At 47.7% G+C, this 21,218-nt stretch overlaps 1 protein-coding gene and 1 long non-coding RNA gene across 2 annotated transcripts in view; both read left to right on the forward strand.

Annotated features, from left to right (window-relative positions):
- The window catches only part of LOC134079957 (uncharacterized), a 3,042-nt gene extending 1,423 nt beyond the window's left edge, over window positions 1-1,619 (forward strand). The window contains exon 3 of the long non-coding RNA XR_009939141.1: window positions 1,500-1,619. This is a non-coding gene — a long non-coding RNA (uncharacterized LOC134079957). The remainder of the gene's footprint in view (window positions 1-1,499) is intronic.
- Window positions 1,620-1,848: 229 nt separating this feature from the next.
- Window positions 1,849-17,244, forward strand: LOC134080894 (uncharacterized). The gene is made up of 21 exons (XM_062537508.1): window positions 1,849-1,907; window positions 2,144-2,222; window positions 2,969-3,198; window positions 3,313-3,921; window positions 4,095-4,147; window positions 4,327-4,412; window positions 6,284-6,475; window positions 7,313-7,869; window positions 8,113-8,196; window positions 8,361-8,445; window positions 8,653-8,725; window positions 9,481-9,525; window positions 10,816-10,937; window positions 11,631-11,728; window positions 11,977-12,277; window positions 12,736-12,891; window positions 15,435-15,501; window positions 15,590-15,691; window positions 15,982-16,063; window positions 16,323-16,411; window positions 16,748-17,244. The coding sequence occupies exons 2-21, from the start codon at window positions 2,147-2,149 to the stop codon at window positions 16,812-16,814; spliced, it is 3,174 nt and encodes a 1,057-aa protein (XP_062393492.1). The 5' UTR covers window positions 1,849-1,907; window positions 2,144-2,146; the 3' UTR covers window positions 16,815-17,244.
- Window positions 17,245-21,218: the final 3,974 nt, after the last annotated feature.

Below are 21,218 nucleotides of genomic sequence, written 5' to 3' on the forward strand. Positions count from 1 at the left end.
CACACACACACACACACACACACACACACACACACATCTACAGCATGTGTGCTCTCAAACAGGAGATATACACAGGTAAACACACACACACACACACACAGACACACACACACACACACATACAGCATGTGTGCTTTTATACAGGAGATATACTCGGGTACACTCAGGTTTTATTTACAAATGTAGCTGTACAACATCAAAATAATGGGAAAAAAAGTCAACAGTTCTGAAAATTAATAAAAAGTTAAAAACTAGAATGACGGGGTTGGAAAAGTCATCATACCCCTGACTTAATACTCTGAAGAGCTTCCTTTTCTTTCATTACAGCCATCAATCTGTTTGGATATGTCTCTATTATAGCTTTGCACACCTAGATTAGGGAATATTTGCCCAATCTTCCGTGCAAAATTATTAGAATTCAGTCAAATTCTGTAGGGAATGGCGATGGACTGCTCTCTTCAAGTCAATCCTCAAATTTTCTATAGGATTTAAGTCAGGGCTGTGACTTTGCCACTCAAAGATATTCACCATCCTATCCTTAAGCCACTGCTTTGTTATTTTGGCAGTATGTTTAGGATCATTGTTGTGTTGGAAGGTGAATGACCTGCCCATCTTCAGCTGTGTAGGAGAGGGACACAGGTTTTCCCTAAGAATTTGGGTGTACATGGCAGCATCCATTTTCCCTTCTATCCTGACCAATTGCCCAGTCCCCGCTGAAGAGAAACATCCCCACAACATAATGTTGCCCCACCATGCTTCACAGTAGGTATGGTGTAACATTATGTTTTGGGGATGTTTCTCTTCAGCGGGGACTGGGCAATTGGTCAGGATAGAAGGGAAAATGGATGCTGCCAAGTACACCCAAATTCTTGAGGATCACCTGCGTCCCTCTGCTAGACAGCTGAGGATGGGGAGGTCATTCGCCTTCCAACAAGACAGATTTAAACATTTACGTTATAATGGGATATTAAGCCGGCTAATGGCGAGTAAGCCTATTTTTTTTCCCCGCCAAAACCTATTTTTACCCGCATTTGGCGAGTGACGGGTGTTAATTTTAAACCCTGCACACACACACACATTTACAGCATGTGTGTTCTTATACAGGAGATATACACGGGTACACACACACACACACACACACACACACACACACACACACACATATACACGGGTAGGGACACACGCACATGCTGGTAGAATCATACACACCTCCAGGAGATAGACACACTGGCTAAATGATCTTCATACCAATGAAACAATACCAGCAAAAGCCAGGAATACAACTAATGGATAGAGGACAGAAGATGGAACTTTAAATTCTTTATTCTTTATTTGAAACACTTAAAATCTGAAATAAAATGCCATTCTCAAAGTATTGGTATTAATAAAAAAAGGGTACTGTAACAGTTTCGTGTGTATCATGCAACACCACTGTGTCGTTAAATGCATTGCTGTCTGTGTGTGTGTGTGTGTGTGTGCGCGTGTGTGTGTGTTATCAGATGCGTTGCCGTGGGGATGCCTGTCTCCGGGGGAGATCCGTGGGGAGCTGGATGAGGGCAGGGCTCTGCCCCCCCACCCCTCAGTGCCCCCCCCGTACTACCAGCTGCTCCAGCACGGCCTCCAGCCACACACACACCAACGCCAGCTCACACTGCAGCAGCTACGATACACACTGCACGCCGACAGCAAGGTACATACACACACACACACACACACACACACACACACACACACACACACCAACGCCAGCTCACACTGCAGCAGCTACGATACACACTGCACGCCGACAGCAAGGTACACTACACACACACACACACACACAGACACACACACACACACACACACACACACACCAACGCCAGCTCACACTGCAGCAGCTACGATACACACTGCACGCCGACAGCAAGGTACACACACACATGCACACGCACACACACACACACACCAGCGCCCGCTTACACTGCAGCAGCTACGATACACACACACACACACGCACACACACATGTTGCAGCAGCTGTGGTTCACACTCCATAGTAACAGCAAGGTACACACACATTGTGTGATTGTGTTGATGTGTGTTCAGGATGTTCACCTGTGTGTTTGTGTTGGTGTGTGTGATTATTACACACACATGTGTGTTCAGGAGATGTCAGATGTGACATGGGGCATGAGTGGCACTCTGAGTCCAGCCACTAAGAAGCATCAGGAGTCCTTCAAACAGAGTGAGTTTTTATCACACACACACACACACACAAACACACACACACACACACACACACACTCTCTCTCTCTCACTCTCACTCTCACTCTCACTCTCACTCTCACTCTCACTCTCACTCTCACTCTCACTCTCACTCTCACTCTCACTCTCACTCTCACTCTCTCTCCCTCTCCCTCTCTCTCTCTCTCTCTCTCTCTCTCTCTCTCTCTCTCCTTGTCTCTGTTATTCAGTTGAATAATAATTGCTTTATTCGCATGACTGCAGGTACAGTGTTGCCAAAGCTCAACACCAAACAGCCTTTTTGAGGATTTTTACAATTTTAACAATTTCTCTTTCTCTTACTTCTGCTCTGTCTTTCTCTCCCCCTCTCTCTCTCCTCCACCATCTTTCTTTCTCCTCCTCTCTCTCCAAGTTCACCCTCTCTCTCCCTCTCTCCCTCTCTCTCTCCTTCACCATCTTTCTCTCTCTCCATCTCTCTCCAAGCTCACTCTCTCTCCCTCTCTCTTTCTCTCCTTCACCATCCTTCTCTCTCTCCATCTCTCTCTCCAAGTTCACCCTCTCTCTCCCTCTCTCCCACTCTCTCTCTTTCACCATCTCACCCTCTTTCTCGCTCCCTCTCTCTCTTCTTTACTCTGTCTCCCTCTCTCTCTCTCACCATCTCTCTTCCTCACCATCCCTCTCTCCCTCTCTCTCTCCTTTCACCACCTCCCTCTCTCTCCCTCCCTCCATCTCTCCCCCCTGCTTCAGGTCGTGCTGCCCGGCGCTCTCTGGACTCTGAGATCCAGCAGCAGCTCAGTCAGCTGGACGACATTCTGCAGCGGGAGGAGCAGAGAGGGCGACCAGAGAAGAGAGGAGAGAGGGAAGAGAGAGGAAGAGAGGAGAGGATAGGAGAGAGGGAGCAGAGACGACGAGAGGAGAAGAAGATCGTCGTCAGGACGGACAGAACGCCGGAGCGAAGAGGGCGAGAGGAGAGGAGGGCTAGAGGAGAGAGGGAGGAGAGAGGAGGAGAGGAGAGGAGGGAAAGGGAGGAGGGAGGGAGGAGAATTAGCATGTATATAGTGGACAGGAGGAGAAACAGCAGAGGGAGAGAGGAAGAGGAGGAGGAGGAAGAGGGGGATAGTGAGAGCGAGACGACGGAGGAGGAGAGCACCACCAGCTCCTTCACGGAGCGATGGAGCGAGAGAGACCGCGAGGAGGAGAGCGACTTCTCCGCGAGGGCGGGGGCCGGTCGCCGTGGCAGCGACGCCTCCTGCCCGCCGCACGCGGTCTCCCTGGACGACTGGAAGACGGAGGGCTCGGGCTCTGGGTCAGAGGTCGCGGGGGGGCCACGGTGGGCGTCCTCGTCGTCGGAGGCCATGAGCTCCGTCGTGCTCAACCATCAGGTGTGTCGCGTGCTGCTGCAGGAGTGTGAGCGCAGCCTGGAGACGGCCGAGCGGAACACACCCGACCACAAACACTCGCTCACACACTCACTCACACACTCGCAGGGCTACGATGAGGTGGACGGTGTGAGCGGCGGCGCGGGCGTTCTGTCGGGGGCGGTGGGCCCCCCGCCCTGCTACTCGCCGCAGGGGAAGGTGCCCGGCTGGGACCAGGTGGGAGCACTAGGGGGCGCTCTCTGGCTGGGCGAGTTCCCCTCCGACTCCGATGAGGCTTCGCTCAGCATGTGCACGGCTACCGCCGACCTCACACACACTCAGGTACACACACACACACACACACACACACACACACACACACACAGGTACACACCCACAGGTACACACAGATACATGTTATTGTGTATGAGAGTGGGGTTCACCGGGTAAGTGGATGGAGTGTTTATGTCAAGTGTGTGTGTGTGTGTGTGTGTGTGTGTGTTCTGTTGTTTCAGGCTGATGAATCTGAGTCCAGAAGGTTTAGCAGAACAGCCAACCACAGATGCAGGTAACACCACACTTACTGACCATACCTGCACACAGGTAACACCACACACCTAACCATACCTGCACACAGGTAACACCACACACCTACTAACCGTACCACACTCCTACTAACCATACCTGCACACAGGTAAAGTTAACGCTTGCGCCCACGCCTGTGTGTGTGTTTCTTGCCACCGTCAGCTCCACCACCCTGTCTGCAGACTCAGAGGAAGAGGGCCCCCTGGTGGCCAGCGCCTCGGCTTCCACCCCGCGGCCCCGCTGGACCAGTGAGTGACCAATCAGAGCTCATCTTACCAGTCGGAACTCATACTGCTTCACTCCAGACCAATCAGAGCGCATCTTACCAGTCAGAACTCATACTGCTTCACTCCAGACCAGGGATGCCAGGGTGAAATTGGTCAGGGGGCCAGATTTTTTCAAGTGAGACCTCTGGGGGCCGGATTACACTTTTGGACTGACAATGCCAAACTCTGACTCAACACATGGATAGGCTATTTGAAATTATTCATGAAGGCCTATACATCAAAAAGTAATAGCATTGACACCAAAATAGCCTCACAATGAGGCCTACAATTACATAGCCTAAAGCAGGAGACAGTTACCTTCTAAAAACGTAACATTGTCCTATCTATGTAATTAGCCTACATTTATAAACTAGAAATGCAACAAAGTAGACTAGGTGTCAACAAAACACATTTCTTATAAATAAGTGTAAACTGTTAATTACTTTTATTATATGTATTGAAGGCTTGCACATGAACACACATGAATGCACAATTAGGCCAATTAAAAGATGACCAGGTCAAGTAGGCCTACACAACTCAGAAAGTAAGTGCCAGAATAAAGTAGTCCAAGAATAGGCCATGTGATTGAATAACCAGTAAAATAAAATTGAATTACTAAAATAAAAACGTTCTAAAAAGGTACTTGAGAAAAATAGCCATGAGCTATCTAAAAACTTTAAGGCGAGACACGGCAGGTGAAAACATAGTTTTTGTGACCTCCGGTCAAATTTTAGATTTTGTGCTAGTTTGCTACCTTAGCATGTATTCTACCACAACAACAAGGTCCGATTTGCACATTTAGGGGTTTATTTCACGACATTTTGTCTGCTCGCGGCTATGTATTTCTCTTAATTTCACCAAAAGTTCCCATTCTAAAGTGTCATGTACTCCCGCGACCGTGATCCAAATCATATCGTGTGTGACACCGTTGGAAAGCCCTGTTTCTCCTGCAAGACGCTATGCAATCCAAATATGGTCGTTTCCTTTGTATTATCAACCAATCGCGAAAGTTCAAAGACGAGTCTAAGCTGAGAACGCATGTCATTGGCTGTGTTTCAAGGTTGTTTTCTCAAAACAAGTTACATGCGGTTTTGTGTCATTTTCCGGTAGATACTTCTCAGCCTCTGTCATATATATATATATATATCGAGTCTACCGTCAGCTATGGTCAGCACTACCGGCGCTGTTGCACGCTGAGGCGGGCAGCATCAACAGACCAACTGATTTTGGATTGGATTTCACAGAAAATCAAATTTTTTTTTTTTCTTTTTTAAATCCCCTAATCACCCGCGGGCCGGATGTGACGTACAGTTGGGCCGGGTCCGGCCCGCGGGCCGTAACCCTGGCATCCCTGCTCCAGACCAATCAGAGCTGTCCCCCACGCTCATTCAGCCCCCTTCTAAGATTAGCATTAGCAGCAAGTGTAAAGCAGCATTCACACCAAGAACGATAACAATAACGATAACTATAACTATTACCATAAAAGCGTCCACACTGGCCAACGATAAGAAAAGTCTCTCCTTGTGTTAATGAATGTGATGGCTAAAATATTATGGATTCTGATTGGCTGTTAGCTTTTTATCGTTCTCAAAATTGCTCTGAAAGTGATCCCAAAAAATATCGTTCTTCATGTCGTTATCATTATAGTTTATGTGTAAGCGTTATCATTCATATTAACAAGAACGATATTTGTTTATAGTTATCATTCTTGGTGTGAACGGCCCTTAAGACTAGCATTAGCAGCAGGTGTAATCTAGACACTCTGTCCATCTCCCTTCCCTCTCTCTTTCCCTCTGGCGCGCACACACACACACACACACACACACACACATTCACACATGCTCTTTGCGCAGGTGAGGTTGCGGACCTGGTGTCACGGATGACGTGTGGGCGTCTGGGCTTGTGTGTCCCGCCAATCAGCAGCGAGAGTGAGGAATGTGAGGAGGGGTTAGCGAGTGGCCACGCCCACTTCCCACCACAAGCTCCTCCCACCCGCCCCCCCCAGCACGACTTGAAGCTGGAGAAGATCTTTAAGAGCTTCGCAGGTGAATACACACTAGCACAGGTGCAGCACAGAGACAACCGCACAACATCACAACAGCACAGACGCAGCTCAGCAGCAGACACATCAGCACAGACACAACTGCACAGACACAGCAGCACAGACACAACAGCATAGCAGCACAACAGCACAGCAGCACAGACACAACTGCACACAGAGCAGCACAGAGACAGCAGCACAACAGCACAGCACAGCAGCACAACAGCACAGCACAGCAGCACAGCAGCACAGACACAACTGCACAGACACAGCAGCACAGACACAACTGCACAGACACAGCAGCACAGAGACAGCAGCACAACAGCACAGCAGCACAACAGCACAGCACAGCAGCACAACAGCACAGACACAGCAGCACAGACACAGCACAGACACAGCAGCACAGACACAGCAGCACAACAACACAGCACAGCAGCACAACAACACAGCACAGCAGCACAACAGCACAGCAGCACAGACACAACAGCACAGCAGCACAGCAGCACAACAGCACAGACACAACTGCACAACAGCACTGCACAGACACAACAGCACAACAACACAGCACAGCAGCACAACAACACAGCACAGCAGCACAACAGCACTGCACAGACACAACAGCACAACAACACAGCACAGCAGCACGGCAGCACAACAGCACAGCAGCACAGCAGCACAACAGCACAGACGCAACAGCACAGCAGCATAGAGTCAACAGCACAGCAGCACAGACACAATAGCACAGACACAACAGCACAGAGACAGCAAAGCGAACACAGGTACAACTCTGACTGTGTGTGTGTGTGTGTGTGTGTGTGTGTGTGTGTGTGTGTGTCTGCAGGAGGGGCTAGTGAGAGTGAAGATGACGCGGAGTTCCACACTATTAACAGGACGATCAGTCTGAGCCCAGATGTCCTGGACGGAGCCGACCTGAACAGCAGCAGCAGAGACAGAGCTGAACAGAACCACCACAGCGTGCATAGAACACACGACATAGAACAGAACCACAGCATGTATGGAACACACGGCATAGAACAGAACCACAGCTTGTATGGAGCACACGGCATAGACCAGAACCACCACAGCTTGCATGGAGCACACAATGCAGAACAGAACCACTACAGCATGCACAGAACACACGACGTAGAACAGAACCAGCACAGCATGTATAGAACACATGACAGCATGCACGGAACACAAGATGTTGAACAGAACCAGCACAGCATGCATAGAACACACGGCATAGAACAGAACCACCACAGCATGCATAGAACACATGACAGCATGCACGGAACACAAGACATAGAACAGAACTATCACAGCATGCACGGAACACACAACGCACAGTGGAGCCACCGCAGCAGCGAGGAAGAGGATCTCGCAGCAGAGGGCACCCTGGTAACGCCTTTCACTGCTTAAGCACACACCTGCCGTTTGTCGACCTGTGGCTGTGGTAGTGTGTGTGTGGTTGTGGTTGTGTGTTTTTGTGTGTGTGTGTGTGTGTGTGTGTGTGTGTGTGTGTGTGTGTGTGTGTGTGTGTGTGGGCGTGTGCATGTGAGTGTGCTCGTATGATGGTGTGTGTCCCTGTGTTTTTGTATGAGCTCTTATAATGGCCCATGGTGTGTGTGTGTGTGTGTTCAGACGGAGAATGGCTCAGACTCAGATGGGATGTACTCTCTGGTAGAAGGCTCTAGTATGTATCACACACCAGGACCTGGAACAGAGGTAAGAGAAAAACACACACACACACACACACACACACACACACACACACACATACACACACACACACACACAGATACTTATTTATGATATTGGTTAAAAAGGCTGTATGTGTGTGTATGTACGTGCGTGTATTGTGTGTGTGTGCTTGTATGTGTCTGCATTAGAACCCTACCTCTGAGGAGGAGGATCTGGATGTCACAGTGGAGGTGTGTCGACCCCCCTCAGTTGTCATAGATACGCACACAGGAGGTAAGACCTTGCAGCTCCATCCCTCAATATGTCCACATGAAACTCTGAGGAACAGGACCTCCAACAGCTGATACAACTGTGTGTGTGTGTGTGTGTGTGTATTTGTGTGCCTGCATGTGTGTGTGTATGTGTATGGGCGGGTGTGTGTGTGTGTGTGTGTGTGTGTGTGTGTAATTGTGTGCATGTTTGTGTGTGTGCATCTCTCAGAACGTGCTGCAGCTGTGTGTAGGCCAGAAAGGAGAGAGCACTTCAACACTGATCAGGAGCTGCCAGACATCAGGTACCATCATCACATGACCATCACATCATCACACCATCACATCAGGCGTGTTCAAGTTCAACTCCAAATGACCTCTTTCAGCAGCGAGAGCTGCCGGTGGCAGCAGGGGAGGGGATACAAACGCTGCTCTGAAGTTGTACACTCTCTACTTCCCGGTCCAGACTTGACCATGTGACGAATCACGAGGCACGGACCCTTGTGGATATGAGGAGGCATCTAAACACCTGCACATACGTCAGGGATGTAAAAGCCAATTAGGGCAAAGACCTGACGTCATGAAGGCAGGGTCTAGGCTCCTCTGCGCTCCGCAGTACCTCTAGCACGGCTGCTCCGCTGCGAAGCAGCTGCCTGACCACGCCTTGCTCCCGCGATAAGTTGAGGCCATGTGATACCGACTGCCGAGTCGAAAACACACCCATCTAGACCATCGTGGACAGATTTTTAACCACGTGCATCTTGTGCTGCGCAGTTTTTGTGGGCGCAGCCATCTTGAACGCGCCTTTTATCACATGACCATCACACTATCACATGACCATCACATCATCACATGACATCACACTATCACATGACCATCACACGACCACATGACCATCACATCATCACATCATAAAATATTTAGTTAGGTTACATGTAATTGTAATATTATGTGTGTGTGTGTGTGTGTGTGTGTGTGCGTGCGTGCGTGCGTGCGTGCGTGCGTGCGTGCGTGCGTGCGTGCGTGCGTGCGTGTGTGTCCCCTGCTCTAATCTCCTCAGGTGTGTGTCCTGTAATAAGCAGATTGATGATCCCTCTCTGCTCAGGTAAGGCTCCACTTGGGACCGCTTCCCTTTACTGTGTGCACAACTGCATTATACTGTGTACAGTCATTTCCTGTGTATTAGCTATTTTCTATTTTATAATGGTAATTCTACATCCAGTTTTTACCTCAATTCGAATTCAATTCAAATTCAATAATTGAATTGGAATTTAGAAGTCTTTCTCAGTTCAATTCTGAATTTTGCACAAGCCTGATATTTACTGCCCCCATGTATTAACCTCATAGTTGAAGAAATGTTGCAAAATCAATGTATAAGCCGCGGCTAATAGTTGGGTAATATTACGGTGAATGGGTTGTCTTGCATGAACTGCATGTTGAAAATGTGTGGCTCAATGGTATATTTTGTGCATACAGTATACATCAATGATGAGCAGGCTGATCCAAATCGACCGGGCGACCAGTCACCCGCGGTTATGGGTCAAGAAAAAATATTTTTAATGATCGTAATGATCATTCGTGTAATGTTTGGTCGGGTCGGTTAAAATAAATATGGCGTTAATTTTTTGTCATTTATATCGTACACATAATTGTCTCTAGAAGAGAAAGACATCATTTGCAGCATCCCCACTGAGGTCTATTTCACTAAACTCGACAACTAGTTTGTTGCCGCTGTAGCAGTGACGCTAGTTACCCTCGTTGGAGAAGGCTAGACCACAGACACTTATGAGACTTTGGCTAGACGCTCTGGTGTGTTAGCAAATCAGGGTCGGTCTTATGATTTTGAAAGTAACATAATTTGTGACATTAGTTTTCCGATTCGTCATTTTAAAATCGATTTATCTATCGATAATCATAGCACATTTAAACCGATCCCCAGGGGTTTGCCTTCCGATGCAATCGCATTTTGAACGTTCCGAATGATTTCCGATACGTATCGGTTAATCTTTACACCCCTAAATGTTTCCCAAATGCTGAGCAATCACTAGGCTATATATAATTAGGCCTATATTTTACATGCATAGGTCTCTTATATACCAGTTTTGCGTGGCTCAAGAACGCTACGACTAAGTTAGACTACTTTTTACAATAAGCGGGTCGGGAAGCGGGTCGGGTACAGTATTTTAATAATGATTTTTTTGTGGTCGGGTTAGTTGAAAACGGCGGGGTGGGGCAGGCCGTTCAGACACATACCCGCGCAACACTGATATACACACACACTGCATGCTCACCTGTGTGTGTGTGTGTGTGTGTGTGTGTGTGTGTGTGTGTGTGTGTGTGTGTGTGTGTGTGTGTGTGTGTGTGTGTGTGTGTGTGTGTGTGTGTTTGAGCACAGCCGTCTGCCGGACCTGGCTTCAGACTTTGCTGAGATCTCCAGCATCACCTGCTCTCCAGTGCAGCAGGAGAAGATTCCCCTCAACAGGAGGCCCTGTTACAGCACGCCCCGCACACCGCAGAGTAAAGCACATGCACACACACTCGCACACACACACACACACACACACACACACACACACACACACCAGTGATGGAAATTAGCACCAGTCACCAGCCAAATAAAATGTGAGAGTGGCTGGTAGATTTCAGACACAAAGTCATTATTTTAACATTGAGTGGCTGGTTAATTTCACCAGAAATCTGCTATTGGCTGATAGATGGTCACATTTTCAAATTTTAATTTCCACCCCTGACACACACACACACATGCCCCTTACCGCACACCGCAGAGTAAAGCACACACACGCGCGCGCGCCCCGCACACCGCAGAGTAAAGCACATGCACACGCACACACACTCACACACACACACACATGCCCCTTACCGCACACCACAGAGCGCACACACACACACACACCAAGGAATAAAGCATGCACGTACGCTTGCATGCACACACACACGCACATACACACCCTGCACACCACAGAGTGAAGCACGCACACATGCTCATTCTGTTACAGCACACCTCACACACCGCAGAGTAAAGCACACACACACTCACCCACAACGCTACACATGCCCCACAGTCGGCAGAGTAACACACACACAAACACACACACACAGCTGTAAATCCCTTGTCGGATGGAAGTGTGCGTGTGTGTGTGTGTGTGTGTGTGTGTGAGAGAGTGACCCTCTCTCTGCTCCTCTCCACAGAGAGCCCTCACCTTCCCCAGCGCATGGGGACCCTCACCCAGCCCTTGCCCTCCCTGCAGAACCTCCTGGACACGCCTGAACACACACACTCCAGCCAGGTCAGACACACACACGCAAACAGCAGCCAGGTCAAGCACACGCACACACCTACACACATACCCACACACACAAACTCACATGCACTCACAGCAGACAAGTCAGACACACACACACACACACACCACCACACCACACCCACAGCAGTAACTAGTGTATTGTCAGTCATACTGCTGCTAAAGTTGTAATGTCTGTGTGTGTGTATGCATGGCATGTGCGTGCGTGTGTGTGTGTGTGTGTGTGTGTGTAGAGGGAATCATCGGCTTCCAGTTGTGCACCCCACTCCCCTGATAGGGAGTCGTCGGTGGAAGAAGCTGATTCGCCCCGCCCTGGCCAACCAGGTTTCTTGATGACGACCTCACATATGCGCCGTGGCCGAGATATGAGCCATGCAGTGGAGGCGGAGTCAGACGGGGAGAGGGAGGAGTCTGAGGAGGAGGAGGAGGAGCAACACGGGGATGGGCGGGACTCTGAACACACACATTCATTTAGCTCGTCCCCCTCAGAAGGGCAGCCCTCACGCACACAGTCCCTGGCAGCATTTGAGGAAGGTGTGTGTGTGTTTGTCCATTTGCATTTGAGGAAGGTGTGTCTGTGTCAGTCTCCATTAGCATTTGAGGAAGATGTGTGTTTGACCAGTAGGAGGTGTGTGTGTGTGTGTGTGCCCACTAGTGTTGGAGGAAGGTGTGTGTGTGTGTGTGTGTGTGTGTCCATTAGTGTTTGAGGAGGGTGTGTGTGTGTGTGTGTGTGTGTCCACTAATGTTTGAGGAAGTTGTGTGTTTGACCAATAGCATTTGAGGAAGGTGTGTGTTTGACCAATAGTGTTTGAGGAAGTTGTGTGTTTGACCAATAGCGTTCGAGGAAGGTGTGTGTTTGACCACTGACATCTGTCTGTTTTTGTATTCATTGAATAGTGTTTTTTTCTCAGTTTGTGTCTGTCTGTCTCTTTTTAAAGTATCTACTGTATTTGTGTGTGTGTGTGTGTGTGTCTTCCCCTCGTCTCTTGCAGAGGAGGAGCGTATGCTGGAGGAGGTGGTGGACAGAGAGCGGGAGGAGGAAGAGGAGGAGCCATCAGAGGAAGAGGAGGAGCTACAGAGCGAGGGACGCCTGTCAGACGAGGACTTCGTCTCAGTGGACGACAGCCCAGAGAGAGGCTTGGCGATGGGTTAGAATTTCACACACACACACACACACACACACACACAGACACAGACACAGTCACACACACACACACACACACCAGCCTCGAGAGAGGCCTGGCGGTCGACCATCATCAGGAAAGGCAGTTGGACTGATCAGTCGGCTCCCGTCTCCTTGAGACGATCAAAAAAGTGCCTCGGAACACACTGAAAAGATCGCTGACTTGAGCGTACGTTCTGCGACTTAATAAGTCTGCATAACAGCAGGCGACGCAAAAAGATTGACTAGCTACCAAAATGAATCATAAAAGGATTCACCAATGAAATGAAATGGCACTAGTTTCAGACATCTCTGATGAAGCAATACAAAAATACAATAAAAATACAATACCGGTATATACAATACATATATGAATATAATTAAATGTATATTGTGTACTATTGTCATTGCTTGTATATGATGCCAATGAAACACTCTTTCGGACAAAGGATAAATTATTTATTTTTGCTCGTTAAACGGAGCTAGCTAGCTAATGTTAGCACAGTACACAGAAAGTGAATGGGAATGGCTAGTGACATTCGCTAGCTAGCTAGCAGCTAAGGACTTTGTTATGCTTGCATATTGTTGCTAACTAACCTGACATAACATACGTTCAGCAACTTTGTGGTAGTCTACTAGTTCTAGCAAAAATATGTTACAAAAGTTTATCAACCATCTCTGGGTGTAGAGCCTTAGAGAACAGGACCTGGTTGCGCAGAAGAGCTTTGCTAGGCCAGTGACAGATCACAAACAAAGGTATTTTTCTCTTTATTTTGTTTGTATGTTGGAATGTTAGGAAGACATGCGGCTTATAGACAATGGGTTCATAACATTTACATCACTGACTGTAGGGCTAATGGTCATAGAAATGGTCATAGAAACACACACACACACACACACACACACACACACACACACACACACACACACATGAATGTGGGGCTAATATATCTATTATATGTTATATATATATATTAATGCAAGGAATGCCTGTCTGTGTGTCACTCTGTCTGTGTGTTCCACGCATAACTCTCGAACCACTAATCCGCCTGACCTACAATTTGACACAGGTCTTGCTAATGGCATGCGTGAATGCAGTGCAAAGTTTGTCGGTTTTGGACAAAAAATGGAAAAGATATCGTTAAATTAAGCAAAATACAACTCTCTAGCCACTCCCCTTCTCACTCTCACTTACTCCAGCTTAGAAAAAAAAGCCAATTTCGCTGACAAACTCACGTGTTTTACGATGTCTCACTTCAACAACGGACCGTTTCAAGATTGTTCATCTTGGATAAACATGCTGAGTCCGACACACATGCATCCATGTTGGTAAGCAGGCTGTTATAGTAACGTAACGTTGCATACTAGGCTACTCCACATCAACAACCGCGGTTGCCTACCGTCCTAGCGGTTCTGTTGCCTGATCAGGTTGCTCTTACAACAATATGCTGACACACACACGTCGGTAGCATTCTGTTAAAATTTGCATTTAAAACAGCCGTTCTTGACTCTCTCTGGACATCGGCTATGGGCATAACATTCATTCAACCATCGCTTCTTATCTACAGGTATAAACAAGTTCAATTTAAGACTTTTTAAAGACCTTTTAAAGACCTCTAAATTAAATTGAGTCGAGTAGCTATCAGTGCTGAATTAGGCCCACCTGTAGATGCTTTAGCCTACGCCATCTAGAGCGGCACGATATGAGCTGCAGTAGGCTACTACGCACGCTCTGACCTAACCGTTAGAGCATGGAAACCTGGGGCCGGATTCACAAAGCCTTCTTAAAGGGATATTCCGCCATTTTTGGAAATATATATATGTCCATGTGTAGTCCACTGGGCGGATTCGCACAAAACTAACATAACTTTTAAAGTCTATTGAATAACTAGTACTTAAGTACTTAATTGACGTGAAAAATTATCTTTTATTATCTTTTAAATTCACACACATCATATATGAAATGCACAGTACAATTCGAACTGACCAAAAAATAATTATTATCTCTCCATTGACTCCCGTTCATAATTTTCACGATTTAGGTCCAATGGACCGGAAGTAGATGCGCGTCACTTAGGTTCCCTATTGTGCAGCGCCAAGCTCCACACGTCATGCAAATCGTCAAGCAGCACACCCCCCTCCTCCTCAAGTCACGTGACGCCAACTAGTTTGGGCTGTCCAAATGTAGGAATGCATACTGAGGAGCAGGCTAACTGAGACGCTACTGGAAAGAACGGTACTATCCAGCATGCGCCCTTGACAATTGGACACGGCCTAGATTTGGTCAAGGGCCAGCACTCCACCAATCAGATTCGTCATTGAGCCCGACTCCCCACTGGCCGATTCCACGGGTCACGACAACCCCGAGAGAGGCCCGGGGATGGGTTAGAAACACACACACACACACACATATACTCATGTTTCCACATACTCACACTGCTGGCATCATCAAATTCACTCTTTCTAATGTGATTGAATACCTTGTGATAGTTCGTGCTTGATTTTGAAAGTTCTGTGTGTGTGTTTCAGGAACTGAGGCTCTGGCATGTAACATAGGAAGGAACCAGCCAACAGAGGGCATGGAGGAGACGGAGAGGTAGCACACACACACACAAACACTCAAAAACGCACACACACTCAAACACAGATACCCACTTGACTCATTGAGTGTGTGTCGTCTCCAGGGCCAGCTCCACACTGGACGACGTGTTGCAGGGCATGATGTCAGACCGTGCGGCCAATCAGAGGGCCAGGAGCCCCGGGTCCCACCTCCACTCCAGAGCTGTGTGAGTTATTCCGACCAGTCAGCGCACACACACATGCACACGCATTTACTGTGCACTCACACACACTGATACATACACACACACACACTCTCTGTCATGTCCTGTGGAGTAGCTCTCCTGTCCACTAGTAGTATAGTGCAGTGCAGTAGTCCAGAGCTTAGTTGGGCGTAGTCCACACCAATACCAGGACACTATGTTTGTGTGACACAGCGAGGTTTATGTGGTTTTCTAAATGCAAGTGTGTCCGATTGTTTGTGTGGTAAATGAATGGTGTGTGTGTGTGTATGTAGCATGAACATGGAGGGAGAGGTGGACGTGGAGGATGTGCACGGGCAAGGAGGAGACACAGCAGAATGCTACTTAGCACCTCAGGTGAGAGAGAGCGCTGCAGCAAAAATTCACTTGATCAGTAATGAGAGAAAAAAAGTGGAGTGTTTTATTATCAGCAAATAATAAAAGTTTGGCTAACGTATAGTTGATCTGCTTGTTGGCATCTCTCAATGTGTGTTGTGTTGAAGTGTGTGTGTGTGTGTGTGTTGTGTTGAAGTGTGTTGAGGTGTGTGTGTGTGTTGTATTGAGGTGTGTGTGTGTGTGTGTGTGTTGTGTTAAGGTGTTGACTCTGCCTCCTCAGGAGGTTGGGGACCCCTCAGACGGTTCAGCCAAACCAGAGGACAGGATGGAGGCAGCGGCTTTCCACGGCATCTGGAGTCACCCGCACAGGTACACATACACACACACAAACATCTGGAGTCACCCGCACAGGTACACATACACACACACAAACATCTGGAGTCACCCGCACAGGTACACATATACACACACACACACTAACATCTGGAGTCACCTGCACAGGTACACACACACACTAACATCTGGAGTCACCTGCACAGGCACACACACACACAATACTGGGAATCACCTGCGCAGGTGCACCAAAAATAAACACAAATGAATCTGAAGCTCTTGTCATACGGGCATACAGTGATATGAAACAGCAGTTACTTTAGTGAGGAAAAAGTCAGAGTAACAGGTTTGTGTGTGTGTGTGTGTGGTCAGGGTGATTGTCCTGGAGCACACACCAGGGAAGGAGCCGTTCAGAAAGAACAGAGAACCTCCCACCTGACCTCCGCAGATCGCCACGGGCAACGCCACATGCATCACAAGCCCCATTCTACACATTTAGGATGTTCAAAGCAGTTGTCGAAAAAACATGTTCTTTTGGTATTAAATTGATCGCTTTAGTATTATCCAATGTATACCTTTGTATTGTATCAACATGTTTGCCAATCAAATCTCATCTTTCCTGCACAAGTATTAGTTCAGTACAATGTGTTCCTGGTTTCGGGACATTTATCTTTCCATTCCGAGTTCTGAGAAATGAATTTCGAGCCTGTTGTTCTGCAGCATATTTGTAATGTTTTCGTACTAGTTCAGACTCATGGTCTTTAATGTATCTTCTTATAAGATTTTAAATATTTAATATTTTCACTTCAGATGATTAATGATTGTTCAATGATCAAAAAATGTTACATTATAACATGTGGTTAACTTAAATAAATGAAATAATTTTAAACAGAAGTGTTTGTCTGAATTGGTTGGCAGCCCATCAGATCAGGTCATGAGTGAAAAAGGAATCATTGTATTATACAATTTTATTAGAATTTCATTCACCATGAAAAAGATTAAATATATATATAAAAAAAAGGCAAACTTATAAACATACAAAAATATTTTCTTTAAATACACAATGAGGCATTTTTCCCTGCTCAAGGACGGTGAGCTTCACTGTGCAACACTTGTGTTCTACCTTCCCCTAATAAGACCTGCTGGGCCTCCAGGGCAAACCAGCAGGTATTTCTCACCTCAGCCACCAGATGGCAGCACGTGTAAGGCGGGAACACTAAAGGTAATAATAATATACCACTCTGGCCAGTAGATGGCAGTGTCTGTGAGCAGGGGATGCAGGTGGGAATGTCCCCATTCAGGCCAGTAGGGACCCGTGTGTGAACTGTTCTTGCCGCTGCTGCTCTGGCTGAGGGGTAAGGGACTACAGACGATCACAGCGGTGGCCTGCGCCGTCGGAGAGGACCACCTGAGGGACAGGGGAGGAGGGAGAGGAGAGGTCACTGACAGGGGTCAGAGTTCATGATTCAACTCATTTCACCCATAACCAGTGGTGTAGCCTACGTGATGCGCAGGACTACACATTATACCCACTTGAAAAGCACCACCATCTCAATATACCCACTTAAAAACAGGCAAGGATTTGTACCAACATTTGAGGTTGATCACGGTATACCCACTACATCTATCTACTACATCACAATATATCCACTAACTGGACTACACCCACTGCCCGTAGCCTGTGGGAGTTTTACCAGGAGGAGTAGATGCCCTTCTGCCCCGGGGCCCAGGGGGTGCTCCTGCACTGCTCTGACTTGTCCGTCCGTCCTGGGCTCCTCCTTGGCCGGGGCGGGTGCCCTTGCCCGTCGCCTGTGAGAGTTTACCAGGAGGAGTAGATTCCCTTCTGCCTCGGGCCCCAGCGGGCGCTCCGGCGCTGCTCTGACCCGTGCGTCTGTCCTGGGCTCCTCGGCCAGGGCGGGTGCCCTTGCCCTGGTCAGGGGGCTGGGGCTGGACAGGGGCATCCCGAGCATCTGGCCTGGACTGTGGGACAGCCGCCACCGGCACGGGGGCATCTGTTGAGGACACACTCTGTGAAATGAATGAAACTCAATGACATTAATGTGGTTACAGCTACCAGCAGCTCGGGCTGGAAACCTGCACATTTATCTCTCCTGCTCCCTGTACACGTTTCCTGGAACCAATTACAAACAGGCTTATCCACTAGATGCACCCGGATCGTTGGTCTGATTATATGCATTTGGATAGTCCTTCAACTAGTCATTTGAACTACGCCTGTTGATCACTCCTCTTGTGCAGTAGAAATAATACAGTGCAATAAATGTTCAATCTTAAAAGATTAAGCTTAGACTGGTGATAGCCAGACTAACCAGCTGCAGCTACCCAATCGCTTGTACCGACTACTATAACTACAACCAAGGCTAATCAGGGCTTGAAGCAAGGACAACTTATGTGCCTGAAGTTACCTAATCTTAAACAAACGAGCCCATGCCCAACTCCTGGCACAATGGCAGAACTTAAAAGCCTGAATAATGAATAGGGTTGGGCATCGTTTGAATTTGAACGATTCCGATTTCGATTCCTTGTTTCGATTCCGGTTTCTAACGATTCTCGATTCCAATTCTTGTAAAAGGCAGGGTCAAAAAAGTTTGGATATTTTAAATGAGCTAGCTAACCAATGATCTTTCTGAATGACATTTACTATAAATTTCTCACAGGGCTGTTTTCAACTACAACATAAATCGTCTTCTTGTTGCCTCAGCTCGGTTATGCAAACACCTTCTTCGTTGGTGTTTAGCGGCTTCTTCTTCCGGTTCGCGGACTGGTAATCGATACTAGGAATTGAAATGTAAACTTTTGAACGATTCCGGGAGAATTGGAAAGCTAGTCCCGGTTCCCATCGATTCTCGATACCCAACCCTAATAATGAATGACGGAAAACACATAGAACATTTGCATTCTTACCCTCTGCATCAGAGAGACTGAGAGACTGAGAGACTGAGAGACTGAGAGACTGTAGTCCCTTTCCCACATGAGCGAGACATCCGGATGTCAAACGGATATCAAACGGATGGCTGTATGTGGGAACGCAAAACTCGGGTATTTTCTTACCCGGAACTCACCCTACTAGCCCCCTAGTACTACTTCTAGATGTTACCCGGGTGCGCTTAGGTGGGAACGCAGCCGGCACAGTTCTGGGTAGAGATGGGGGGCGTACCGATGACGTATAGAAATGCGCCCTTGCAGCCTGCTTGCAGCCTGCTTGCAGCGTGAGGCAGAAAGTACAAATTGCCATGGTAACGATAAACATTGCCCTACGAGTATGAACACAGACGAGAACACCGGAGTACAGAAAACAGTGACATTTTGCTGTGTACGTACAATAAAAATGTAAACTGCAATCACGTTGTTGTGTTTGTTGCGGGACAGGCAGGATTATCCTTGCAAACGTGAATAGCTTGAAGTGTTGTCGATTAGCTTGCAACTAGCTGTTTATTACAGTGGTTGGCAATTAACAGCTAATAGTTAACGTCGCTGTTATTTAGCATTGTTGCTTTTTGTAGGAGTTGGGAAGGAGCCTCAGCCTCAGACCTCTGTGTGCTGTTTATATATTTTCCAGGTGTGTCATTATTTTCTATTAATTTGTTGTGTTGGATGTTTATACCAGAGAGTGTTGAAGTAGAGCTTTGTTTATACTGTGGTCCTGGCGTTAGCTATTTTTTCCTCTATGCTAGCTCCCGCTGACTAGCGAGCTAACTACTTCTGTTGTTTCATGATGTTTTGGATCTGATGCAAGTTCGCATCATCCAGGCAACACAGCACAACAACGCATTTATTTAGCGTCATCTCCCTCCCCCTGCAAGTGCTGACATTGCCCCACCCCTCGCGGCTCCTACTCGGGTCTAGTGTGAACACAATTACCCGTATCTCACTCGGACATAAAGCTCATGTGGGAAACGTCCGTGTCGTGCCTCTACCGGGTAAATATGTCCGGGTAACTTCTAGAAGTTAGGTGGGAAAGGGACTTGAGAGACTTACCCTCTGCATGGTGCTCTGCGGGCAGCAGGAAGGCGACACCAGGTACTGCTGCACGGCTCTGGACATCACTAGCCAGCTGGGTGATCCGACTCATCTTCCCCTCGATGGCCGCCATCGTCTGATGCTTCTGCGCCCGGATCTCTTGGGCCTCCCCAACCAGCACCACCAGCCGCTTCTGGAAAAACTTCAGCTCCTCGAAAGGCAGCAGGGGGTCCAGCTGAGAGCAGGGTGTGAGTGTGTGGAGGGGGGTGGGGGAGAGAGCAAACACCAGTAAGGATTTAAATTAAACATAATAAACCACTCGGCGAGTCACAGTGGTTTCTTACTGATGTGTGATCGCCATCTGCTCACCATGTGCAATTTAAGTGTTGTATATCAGATGGGATGCTGGTTGGTTCTTTACATATATAATTTAACGCATGCATGTGTGTTTATTGTGCTTTAAGAAGAATGCTGTAGCAAATACACTGGTCATCTTAACTGTGGAGTTGAGACTTTTGTTTTACTGCAAGACCTACACACTGGACCTTTTTGTGTTATGGAATAGTGAGCACCGTCTAGTGGAGTCTTGTGCTGCATAATTTTTAAGAGCACCATTTCAAAGCAGAGCACACAGAGTGTACACCTGCACACACACACAGAGAAGAACTCACCGGAAAAGAGCCGTCCTTCTCCTGCTGCATCTCCCACCGCATGCGTCTGTACATGCAGTCTAGAGTCACCTCTACATTCTGGACCTACAAAGCAAACAGCTGAGAGTCTGTCCTTTTTTTTTGAGTGCGTCATTGTTTAGACACAGACATGAATCCTTTACAGTTTCAGGAGGACACAGGCGGAGATGGGCTTC

Source organism: Sardina pilchardus, chromosome 5 (assembly GCF_963854185.1).
Source record: "Sardina pilchardus chromosome 5, fSarPil1.1, whole genome shotgun sequence".
In the NCBI taxonomy this organism is placed as follows: domain Eukaryota; kingdom Metazoa; phylum Chordata; class Actinopteri; order Clupeiformes; family Clupeidae; genus Sardina; species Sardina pilchardus.

What these genes read in the sequence shown, in the direction of transcription:
- LOC134080894 (XM_062537508.1), top strand. Translation starts at nt 2,147, where the DNA reads ATGTCAGATGTGACATGGGGCATGAGTGGCACTCTGAGTCCAGCCACT. An exon ending in CACCAGGACCTGGAACAGAG is followed by an intron (nt 8,197 to 8,360) that starts GTAAGAGAAAAA and finishes TGTCTGCATTAG; the next exon opens with AACCCTACCTCTGAGGAGGA. An exon ending in GATGATCCCTCTCTGCTCAG is followed by an intron (nt 9,526 to 10,815) that starts GTAAGGCTCCAC and finishes GTTTGAGCACAG; the next exon opens with CCGTCTGCCGGACCTGGCTT.